Source organism: Hemitrygon akajei, chromosome 18 (genome assembly GCF_048418815.1).
Source record: "Hemitrygon akajei chromosome 18, sHemAka1.3, whole genome shotgun sequence".
NCBI classification, from domain to species: Eukaryota; Metazoa; Chordata; class Chondrichthyes; order Myliobatiformes; family Dasyatidae; genus Hemitrygon; species Hemitrygon akajei.
In genome coordinates, this window is record NC_133141.1 from 20,362,708 (window position 1) to 20,374,750 (window position 12,043).

Consider the following 12,043-nt stretch of genomic DNA (forward strand, 5'->3'; position numbering starts at 1 on the left):
CACTCTAGTGCGTGTGTGTGAACATGCATGTGTGGGCAATGTGTGCAAGTTTTACTTTGCATTATTTTTCTGTCTATGTGTTTGCAACTTTGTGTGTCTGCATGCATGAGTGAGTCTGTGCATTTTGAGTTCATGAGTGTGGCCAGAGTGAGAGAGAGAGAGAGAGACAGACAGACAGACAGACAGATGGAGAAAGAGAGAGAGAGAGAGAGACACAGAGAGAGAGAAAGAGAAAGAAAGAACAGATGTCAATGAAGAGAGCCAAAATGTTGCTGAGGTCACTGTCAGCATCTGTTCTGCCAAGCAACAATAAGCTTATGCAGTGAAAAACATGTTGGACTGACCTTGGGGTTATATGGCAAGTCTGACTCACATTAAGGTATTTACCTCCTGATTACACGCTTATTGCATGTGTCTTGCAGCCTCATCGATGAACACTGATTTGCTGAGCTTGACATCCAAAGCACAGAAGGAGCCTGGAGATGGCCGGCTACACTCTTTCCGATGCTCAATGGCCGCAACAGGTACTCAATTGGTCTGATTCACCCAAGCCTGGGCTTTCACCTGTGGATCCACTTCTCCACCTCTTCGCTGGACTTAGACCCAGATAAGCAGCTGCCTTGAGGCAGATCCTTGCAGGGTTCAGTCCTGAGGAGCCAGGCTCCAAGGTAAAGACAATGGGGAAAGGAAGGCAAATGACACAAGAGAAAAGCTGGACAATCTTGGGGGGAGTGAGGTAGAAAGAAACATCTCAGGTTCTGCAATACCAGACCTTGAGAGCTCATGAAACGCCGTCTCCAGCTCAAGGCACCTACCAGCCCCGCCACAGCCAAGAGCCTTCATGTGATCTGTTCCCTGCTTACAGAAAGACACAAGCCTGTTTCTTGTCTCCTATACACGGATAGCTCTCTTTCTTTCTCTCTCTCTCCCCCATTCTGTCTCCCGCCCCTCACTCTCAATCCCTATGGCTCACTGTCTCTGTCCATCTGTCTCTCTCTTTCTGTCTCCCCCTGTCCCCCTCACATTCTTGCCACCCCTCTCTCTCTCTCTCTCTCACACTCTCTCTGTCTTGCTCCAGGCAAGATTTTTAGTACGGCTGGCATCACGTTTTAGATCTCCCTATCAAAGCTGCCGTAAGTCAGGAAAAGCTGCAAACCTGTGCACAGAAAGATCCCACAAGCAGCAAGATGTCCATAACCCTCTCTTTTTTTGCAGGACCCCACTTGACATTAGCGGTTTCTCTGCCACCATCTTGGCCCAGAAAAGTGGCTTCGAACTTCACCACTACCTTGTGGATTTGATAACCTGTGGACCAGATTATTTAAAGAGAAGGGTTTACCAAGGAGTGAATGTTGGTGAGGGTACAAGCCTCACTCTTCATAAAATCTACTGCAGAGGATCTCACTCTGAAAGCACTAACCACTGTACTGTTCTAGAGAGTGTTTATGCATGATAGAGGCTTAGGACTCTGAATTGGGTCTTGGAACCTACAACCTTCTGATATTGGACGATAATGAGACACGAGTAGAATATAATCGCAGATGACTCAGGGAACAATTAAACAAGGGACAAGGAGCCACAACTGACAGGAACACATGCACTTGGTCAAGTTAACAAATGCCGTTGGTTTAATGCTCTCCCCTTTTCACTGTATCTAAGACATGCAAGAGCAGACAATTACTGGATGCTACAGAGGCGGGCCAGCCCTCTGCAAAGTTTTGGATAAACAGCGTCTACTCTATAACCTGCCGATGTGCTTTCAGCTTATGACATTTATAGAAATGTTACACTCAAGGAAAAAAATGTATACTTTTAGGAAAGTAATAACAGGCTTACTTCAAATCCAGCCAAAATCTCTTTGAACTGAAATTGTTCGACAACAAAAGGCTACTTCAGGATCAAAGGGCGGTCGTCTGAGATTAAGCAGCGCTGAGATAACCGCTCGGGAAATTTAAACTCCTTTACCAGTGGAAGTGAGTTGTGAAGAGGCCTCTTCTGTAATCTCACCAGGTGAACTGCCTATGCTCTCTCCCAGCTGATAATAAAATTACATGATCAAGATTTTTGATTGAAGAGACCTTGCTAAGCTTGGATAGTCGAGAGATCTGCATTGTAGATATTACGCCAGCTACAACAATGTCATGTACAGCACAATGACACAATTTGTAGTCAGACAATAGCACAACTAAACCATTCAGACTAAAACATGTGTAACATTAATGCAATGTGCACAGCAGACCAACGTGCCGTTAGCCACTCCAATGTATTTATTGCTCCAACATTGACATAAGGGAACTTAAGGCACTAACATACCTTTCACGGTGGCAGTTCCACATATCATGCCAGAAGGGCATTCGTGATGCTAACGCAACACACCCTACAATACACCGACATTACCAACACCATGTCAATGTACCACAGGTGATATGAATGCAACATCGTCCACATTAGTGTGGCATGTGCCACAGTTACAGAACACGTGGAGCAATAGGATACAATACACACTGCACCAATGCAACATATAATGCATTAAACCAACAAAATTGAATGGCACAAACCACATATAACTCACCGCATTAACAAAATGCATGCCAAAGCAAATGCTGAACGCCCGCTTACAGGTACTGCAGCAAACTGTAAACTGCACTAACATACCACGTGGAAAAGTAACACATTCGGCCCAACACACCATACAGTGTATCAACATGGCAACAGACCCCAACATGACCCGAAAACTTCTCTCTGGAAAATCAAAGCGGTTAAAAGTTGGCGGCTGACACTCGACAAAGCGCAGGGCGCAAAGTGGACCATTTACACCGGACAGGAAACGGACCGCGCTGCGGACAGTTGCTGGGGGTCCGGTGGGAGGGATCAGTCGCGGGAATTACTCTTACATATATACACAAGCAATATATATATATGTGTGTGTGTATATATATATGTATGTATATATATATGTGTGTGTGTATCTATATATATATATATATATATAAGCAAGAAAGCATTGAATGCCGCGACACCGACAGCCATACAGACTTCATCGCAGCTTGAAAGCATAACAAGGCACGCCAATACAAAGGCATGATAATAACAAGGCGCAAAAACTGACAAGGTGAAACGGCTGTTACCTACCTGCTTCGTTCTTATCAGGACGTTTGAAAGGACTGCGCCGTGCCATATTACACCGTCCCATCCCGATGCCTGCTGTACCCACATACTCACACCGCTCTCCTCGACTACTCCTATCCCAGGTTCTGGTTGAAATACCCTCAGTAGTGTAAGGTACCTCGAATTAAAACCAGGTCTGGGAATATGGACTTTGTTCTGAGGGATAGGGGTAGGGAGGAAGGGAGCGAGGGTAAGAGCATCTGCCGAATGCTCCGGATGACTGCCCTCTCCAGCTTTTTATCAAGTGAATCGAGAACGGGTTGGGTGCATTTGGGTGGGGGTTGGGGTGGGAGAAAGTCCCCGAGGCTCCTCCCGCGCTTTAGATTTGCTACAAAACTTGCAGTTGCCTTCAATTTCAGGCTCAGCCACTCCGAGTGGAGCAAGGGGAGGGACGTCGGGGAGGCACGTGACACCTGAAAACCTGTCGTGAAGAACGGCTGCTGTCACATCGCTCGCCTGCTGTTAGTGCCATGCAGAGTCCCATGGCCTGGGCGATATCTTTCATTGGCGATCTGAGTCGTGGGTATGTGGCTCTTAGATCTTCCCGTTGCACCAATACACTCCCCCACCTACCCATAGCAATGTCTCTGCTTGGCATGCCAGAAATTCTTTGAGATTAAATCTGTGGAACCAGACCGCCAGTCAGAAACACACACACACACACAGACAGACCCGCGGGACCTTCAAGTTTTAAACGATGCTTGTGTGACTACGCAAAAGCACATACTAAATGATTCAGCGGCCATTTCTTCTGCACCCCGGGAAGGCTATTCCTTGGGCCACCCTGATCGCCAGAAACAACACACACTTCCATGTCCCTCTCTCGCCCACTTACGCACACGTTTCAATTTCTCTCACACACATACATACACTCATCTACCTTCTCTTCCTCATCCATGCACTGTCACAAATTGACTTTCACTCTTTCACACTCATACCTGGCATCCACAATATCTTTCCTCGCTGTTAAACTCACTTTCACAAATGCACACTCTCAGAATACACTATCTCCCTCTGACACACAGACACATTTTCACGCAATTCTTTGCTTTGCTTTGACACAAACACACTTCTTCATCTTCCTTCGTGCACACTTTAATACAAAAGCTCTCCTTAGACATAGAGTTATACAACATAAAAACAGGTCCTTCGGACCACTATTTATGCTGACCACCGCTACAGATCCCGCTTGCCTGCATTAGCTCCATATTCTTCTATGCTCTGCTCATTCAAGTACCTGCCCAGATCCCTCTTAGTGTGCCTGTGAAAAACGTGTATCTCTCTCTCTCTCTCTCTCTCTCTCTCTCGCTCTCGCTCTCGCTCTCTCTCTCTCTCTCTCTCTCTTTCTCTCTCTCTCTCTCTCTCTCTCTCTCTCTCTCTCTCTCTCTCGTTCCCGCACTATTGCTAACGCACACCCTTCTCTCCACACACGCACACATATCTTACTTTCAGCGGGAGCAACGGGTCGAGACAGGTTTGCATCTCTTCCGAACAGCAGATTTCACCAAATCCCCACTCACCCCAATCATCAATACATCACGCTAATAAAGACTAAATCCACAAGATCCCCTGAAACCGAATTCAAATCGCGAATGAAAAGCACAGCTAATGGCATCAGAACATTATTAAAACCACCGAGAACAAGACTTAACAGCGATTTAAATGCACTTAACACACTAGCAGGAAAAGCGTAGGATATTTTACTGAGGAAGATGCTTTTGTAGATCAATAATTAAACAGCGAGGGAATGGGGAGATTGCAACGAAAGTGTCCGAGCCCGGTTAACAACTTGTCTTAACAGTTTCTAATTCAGTCAGTTGGGATAACATTGCGGTTTCTCCCCCTTTCGTGTCTCGGTCGTCTTTTTGATTTTTTTTTTGCCGCAGTCAGGCTAACTTCCCGCGAATTTAAAACCCAATTGCAACTATTCGCCGACTTTTACTCCACAGAATCCCGAGTAAGAAACAATCCGGACTTATTCTGATCCCCACCATTTCGCCGCCGTTGTAAATCGGTGAATGGAACCTCTCCGCCAAGGGACAAAAAAAAGTGATCAAGGTGTCTCAGTCAATGGAAGTTCCTTTTACGGGCAACCTTGTATTTTTTTATTATTCAACAGTAGACATGACCTTTATTTCCTACCCATAGCGCAATTTCCCCAGGGAACAAGCCCTCAAATTCTCCACTCCCACTGCTGGGCGAACTCTTGAACCGCTCACCTCTGGAATTCACCGCCGCTTACAACAAGCAATATGCCCATCTTCCCCAATTCCAGCTACCCCCTTAAAAACTTTCCTCCGGTCCATGCCCCACACCCAGACTTTCATTTGGAAACTCGCTCCTCCGGGTGAAACCACAAACTGACTAACAGTCACCTTAACCCCTTTCTCAATGGAAGTAAAGCGCGTCTCTCAAAATGCCAGGCTCCAATCAAATGCCATTGTTTCTTAATGTAATGTGATTTTTGCTAACAACGATGAACAAATAAGTTAATAATATCTCGCCTTTTAGTCTCTCTAAACATGTAGTGTAGGGGTTGTCTCGCTTGGAATGGACGCAAATGCTAAACTAAGCATGAAAGTGCAGGAAAAGGATCGTTTTTCCTTTTGGAGAACACACGCTAAATCCTCACTGCCAGGACAAACACTTCTGAGTATCAATGTAACGAGCGCACATACATATCTGCCGTTCACGAGGCGGCGTTAGGGAGCTCCGTCCTGAAAAATAGAATTTCTAAACCCAGATACAATAGCCTGTTACCGACAGGGTAAAATCACAATTAGCAAAACATCGAGCTATATATACTTACTATACTTATGTTGTATATATCATACATCTCAGCTTCATCTGTGTGCAGAACACGTACAGCAGCAAGGGAACTCATAAACTTACTTTTGGAAGGCTAAATTAAGGTAAATTGACTGGGAAGAGATTCGTGACGAGTTCGAACTATAGCACAGACTAGCGGGGCAGGACAGCCGAGTTCTGTGTAGTTTGTTCTGTATATAATTTCTCGCACCTATTAACACAGAACCTTTGTTCCAATCTCTCCGGGAATCCGTGTCGGATTAACCTCAGTTACAGCTCAACCACCTCACACCGATTCGACCCGAACTGTGACCGCATTGACCCCACTATTGCAACATAGTTCGCCCGCCCGCCCCCACTCCCAATATTATAAACGGATGGAAAACAGGTTGATCTGTGTCATTTCCAGACAGGAGTTCAACTTTAACACATCTACTGAGAATATGGAAAAGTGACATACATGATTTTATACCCCCGGTTTCTTCTTTGTTCTTTTTCTTATACGTTAAAATGTCTTGGGTGTTTATAATTGACCATTGCGTGCTTTTCACCCGATTCTGCTTTTATTGCGTTTGTTACAGGAGGACGCTGAAGTTTTTTCCCGAGTGCTTGTGTGAAGACAGAGCCGCCGAGTGACTCCATGGTCTAAACAAATATAGTGTGAATCTGTCAACCGGCGCCACTTCAGAAGTGCTAAAAGATACATGGAAGAAACTCGTGGGACTAAGCGTGGGCTTTTGAAGGTTCGAAAGGGGGCAGGGGGGCTTGGAGGGTGGGGGGGGGCTACCTGAAACCTTCACCTTTTAAAAAGGTGAAATTTCAACGAGGATTATTTGTCCCACACTCTCAGCAATCTCCCCCCCCCCCCCCGACACACATACACACACGACTGAGGTGGAGGGGCACTTTCAACAGTAGGAAGGTATTAATGTTTCAAACTAATGATTCAATGATTAGCTAATCCAAAAGGAGATATTTTATTTTAATTAAATAAAAACGTGCGCCCCCCAAAAACAATATATTGTGCTTAATTTACGGTTTTAACGGTCCTAAATTTACTCCAGGTAAAGTCTGGACTGGACTAAAATAATTGAACCAGCCAATAAATTAGAAGATTGCTGCTTTCTTATGCATATTCCGGTCTTGAGAAGCCAGGTAAATGTGTCAGTGGAAATCCAATTATAGTCACCCCGAATTCCCACAGTGAGAGATGGCCTCATCTCCCCCCAACCACGACCCCTCTGCCAAGAGTCAGAATGAAACGAAAGTCGCGGGCATTAAAAGAAACTGCCTTCTCTCTCTCTCTCTCCCGATTCCCAGGCTGAAACGTGCGAATAGAGAGCCAAGTGGAACAGGTCCCCGTGTTTAAACATGGGATTTCATGTTGAATGTACATTACATGCTGGCGCCAATTCGAAAGAGAGGGACAGAATTCTCACATTAAACTTGATCGGTCAGTCATGAACCGAGCAGAAGCCCGCACTGAGGGAACTACATGCATTGCGATCCCGACACCAAAAGGGTCTAATTTTGCACACAAAATGCACAACACGCCCACTTACGCTCCCCAAACCCCCAGAAAATAGGTCACGTGCCTCGAAGGGAAGGTAGAGCAATCAATATCCCCTCCCTCTCCGCTTCCCGAGCAACCATCAGCGGCCGGTCAATCAACACGCAAACCGACGGGGTCACGGAGATACAGAATGAAACCAGCCAACAACTCAGTGGGGGAAACATACCCAGAACCTTGATGCTTCCAACCCCAAAATATTCATTCTTGATGGCTTTTTTTAAACCGCCGATTGAAGCCTGATCGCCTGATCCATTCCACCCCCTTCAAAAAAAACCTACCCGCTTTTAAAAAAAAGAGAACGTGTTGCATTGGTAAAGGATTGAATGATTTAATCAAAACATTGTAAACATTTTTTTAAAAAGAGCCCTCCCTTCATCCCAACGCAAGAAAGGAATGCGTTTGTGCAACTGGATACTTTCGATATGACTGTATTTAAACAACCCAGTACGGTTTATTTCAACCACCCCCTCCTGCTTCCCCCCCCCCCTCACCCCACCGCCGTTTGTTAATGCGATACATGTTGAACATGGCCCAGTCTCGCTCGGGCTGATTCCTGCCATCAATCGCCCCCTTTTCCTCTCTGCACGCCACGGCTCATTGTGGGCCCTACTAGAAATAGCAAACCACAACAAATACTTCCAGTTCTCCAATCGCTTCTCAAACCACCACCAACCACCTTTCCCCACAACCTCCCTCTTTTCTATTGAAACGAATCACTAATATTAAATCACAGTCTGCACGTTGGAGTTGAAGCGAGTCCCCAGTGGGCTCGGCGAGACTCGTAGAAACTTTTATCTCCCACTTTTTGTTTGTAAATTAGAACGCACACATACAAAAACAAGCCAATCTCTCTTCTGAGTTTCTGCTACGGCGCCAAAGGAGATCACACATATTTTGAAAGTGTTCTTAAAGTGCTGAGGCAGGGACATAAACCGAGCCCACAAGATACCCGTACAATTTCTCCACCCACTCACTTTCTCAACGCTACCCCAACACATTAGAGCCCCGCAGCAAAGATCGCAATCATGTGAACCAGCCTTGCTTTTTTTTTACCTTCTTTGATGAACGGTTAGAATAGGGATACGGACTAAATCCTGCCCGTGGCACCGACAGCAGCATTTTTCTTTTTAATGTCAAACCTGAGCCAAAGGAGCAGGCTGACGTCAGGACGGGAAGTTGGAAATGGACTGAACTGGGACCGAGCACAAGTTCTATCGCCACTAGGTCCTAGTGCACGTTGGCTCTGTGCTTTCTGAAAAGACAGACTTTTATCTTTATACCGCCTTTTGGGATGTTCCGAAGCACTCTGCATCCAGTGAAATGCCTCTGACATGGTGGTCCCCGTTGTACGAGAGATATTAAAGCGGGCCTATTATGCACAGCAAGCTCCCACAAACAGCAATTTATGAAACGGTCAGATAATCTGTTTTATTTTGTGACCAAGGAGCAATAGTCGTGCCGGGCAGTGCCAATAGCCACCCTTAAAAACCAACAAATTACAGACACTGTTAGTCTGAAACAAACCCAGTAAATTATGGAAATATTCAATAGGCCAGGCAGCATCTATGGAGAGAGAAACTAATGAATAAGATAAATTGGTAAATTGAATTGCTGAATTAGTTTATTATTGTCACATGTACTGAAGTACAGTCAAATAGCTTTGTTTTGCATACCATCCATACAGATAATTTTAATACATCAGTGCATTGAGGTAGTACAATAAAAGAATGCAGAATAAAGTGTTACAATTATAGAGAAAGTACAATGCAGGTAGCCAATAAGATGTAAGGGTGACTAAGAGGTCAAGAGTACATCTTATCATACTAGGGAAGAGCCCAGTGGGATAGAATCTATCCTTGAGCTTGGTGATACATGTTTTCAGGCCTTTCTATCTTCTGTCCGATGGAAGTGGGGAATATCTGGGTCAGACGGGGTCTTTGATTATGTTGGCTGCTCACCAAGGCAACAAGAAGTGTAGGCAGAGTCCATGAAGGGGAACACACACAAAATGCTGGAGGAACTCAGCAGGCCAGGTAGCATCTTTGGAAAAAAGTACAGTTGATGCTTCAGGCCGAAACCCTTCAGCAGGACTGGAGAAAAAAAACTGAAGGAGTAGATTTAAAAGGTGGGGGAAGGGGAGAGAGAACCACCAGGTGATAGATGAAACTCTGCAATTTTTTTCATTAATTGACTGAGCAGGTGTTCTACCAGGCCATTATGATAGGGTGCACAGATAAAAAATTCTTTAGCCTACTGAGGAAACAGAGGCATTGGTGAGCTTCTTAGCCATAGAATCTACATAGTTGGACCAGGACAAGCTATTGGCGATATTCTCTCTCGAGAACATGAAACTCTCAACCCTCTTGGCCTCAGCACTGTTGAGATAAGTGGGAGACATAAAGGTCTTTGAGCTGAAATATTAATTCTGATTTTCTTTCCATAAGATACTGCCTGACCAGTTGAAAGATTCCAGCACTCTTTATGATAACCACCATACTTTTCTTCAGGATGGTGCCATTAGACTTTTACATTCAGCGGAGAGGGCATAAGCAGCCCATTTATTTCCCTGACTGAAAAGGAGCACCCTCTGCATTGGGCTGGAAGTTTATATGAAGGAATTCTTATGTACACATATGGTATATATACATTCATTTATTTGTTCTCAGTAGAGATATACTGTTTGATATATGCGATTTAACTTTAAATCCTTTGTAACATCTGTGGCTTCATTGGTAAAACTCTCATCTTTGAGCCAGAATGCACATTTGTGTGGTGACTTTCTTGGTCTCAGGATGTGACAAGGTGCACTGCAGCCAATTAAATGCTTTTGAAATGGTAATGTAGAGAATGCATGCAATGAAATCTAGCCTGTACTTCAGCACAGCAGTGTCACAGGTGTTACCTTCAGATGCAGTGTTAAACTCGTCTCACCTCACAGATAGTTGCAAAGAATCCCAAGGTACTCAGTCAGAGAAGATCAGGGAACATAACTTTTACCTATCACTGAAACAGGCTCTCCAAGTCCTGGTCATGTTGCTATCTATGGGAGTTGCCGTGTAAACTTGATTGCTCTGTTTCCCACGTTACAGCAACAATACACTTCACTATCTGTACAGTGCTTGGAGTTATGAATGATGTTATAGAAATACAAATCCTCCTTTCTAAATCACACCACAACAGCGAGGTGGAAGCTGTGATTATACTCATCGTTAGATAGTCATAGAGAAGCAAAGAGTTATGCAGCACAGAAACAGACCAACTTTGTCCAAGATGCCTATTTTCCCACGTTTGGCCCACATGCCTTCAAACTTGCCTTATCCATTGAACAGGAACACTTTATCTTTCATAATGCGGACAAATTTGGATGAGCTTAGCTGACATGAGAACAATTCCAGGGAACTGATTGCCACAGAAGTAAGGATATTTGACAATGAAGTAAGATAACATGGCCACATACCACACTGCAACTTCAGAGAACTGATTGGAAGAGAAATATGAGCAAAGTCAAAGTCAAGTTCATTGTCATCTACACAAGTACATGTGTGCCCAGATACAATGAAAAACTCATTTGTCACACCATCACAGGCACAGAGCATCAGGGACACAACATTCACAGAAAAAAGTATAAATTATGAAAAAACAAAAAAGTCCACTGTAATGCAAATTGGTCATATTGTTGCTATACTAATAAACCATGTATTCAAGATTCAAGATAGTTTATTGTAATTCTTTAGTACACAAGTGTAAAGGACAATAAAACGATTGTTACTCCAGATCCAATCATGTTACTTATTGTGGGTTTTTTTGTGTTATTTGTGCTTACTGTGTTTCATCAGAATGAATATATACAGTGACATGCAAAAGTTTGGACACCCCGGTCAAAATTTCTGTTACTGTGAATAGTTCAGTGAGTAGAAGATGAACTGATCTCCAAAAGTCATAAAATTAAAGATGAAACATTCTTTTCGACACTTTAAGCAAGATTAGTGTATTATTTTTGTTTTGTACAATTTTAGAGTGAAAAAAAGGAAAGGAGCACCATGCAAAAGTTTGGGCACCCCATGAGATTTGAGCTCTCAGATAACTTTTACCAAGGTCTCAGACCTTAATTAGTTTGTTAGGGCTATGGCTTGTTCACAGTCATCATTAGGAGAGGCCAGGTGATGCAAATCCCAAAGCTTTATAAATACCCTGACTCCTCAAACCTTGTCCTAACAATCAGCAGCCATGGGCTCCTCTAAGCAGCTGCCTAGCACTCTGAAAATTAAAATAAATGATGCCCACAAAGCAGGAGAAGGCTATAAGAAGATAGCAAAGTGTTTTCAGGTAGCCATTTCCTCAGTTCGTAATGTAATTTAAGAAATGGCAGTTAACAGGAATGGTGAGGTCAAGTTGAGGTCTGGAAGACCAAGAAAACTTTCTGAGAGAACTTCTCGTAGGATTTCTAGAAAGGCAAATCAAAACCCCTGTTTGACTGCAAAAGACCTTCAGGAA

At 44.1% G+C, this 12,043-nt stretch overlaps 1 protein-coding gene across 6 annotated transcripts in view; it reads right to left on the reverse strand.

The window, feature by feature from the left end:
• The window catches only part of LOC140741173 (RNA-binding motif, single-stranded-interacting protein 2-like), a 221,574-nt gene extending 212,814 nt beyond the window's left edge, over nt 1–8,760 (reverse strand). The window contains exon 1 of one of the 6 annotated variants that reach the window (XM_073071035.1): nt 8,603–8,760. In XM_073071035.1, the coding sequence (XP_072927136.1) occupies nt 8,603–8,668 (66 nt within the window). In that variant the 5' untranslated portion in view covers nt 8,669–8,760. Of the gene's footprint in view, nt 1–3,132; nt 3,383–5,977; nt 6,154–8,602 lie in introns of those variants that run through there. The other 5 variants (XM_073071034.1, XM_073071037.1, XM_073071036.1 and 2 more) reach the window with 5 other exon arrangements.
• Nucleotides 8,761–12,043: the final 3,283 nt, after the last annotated feature.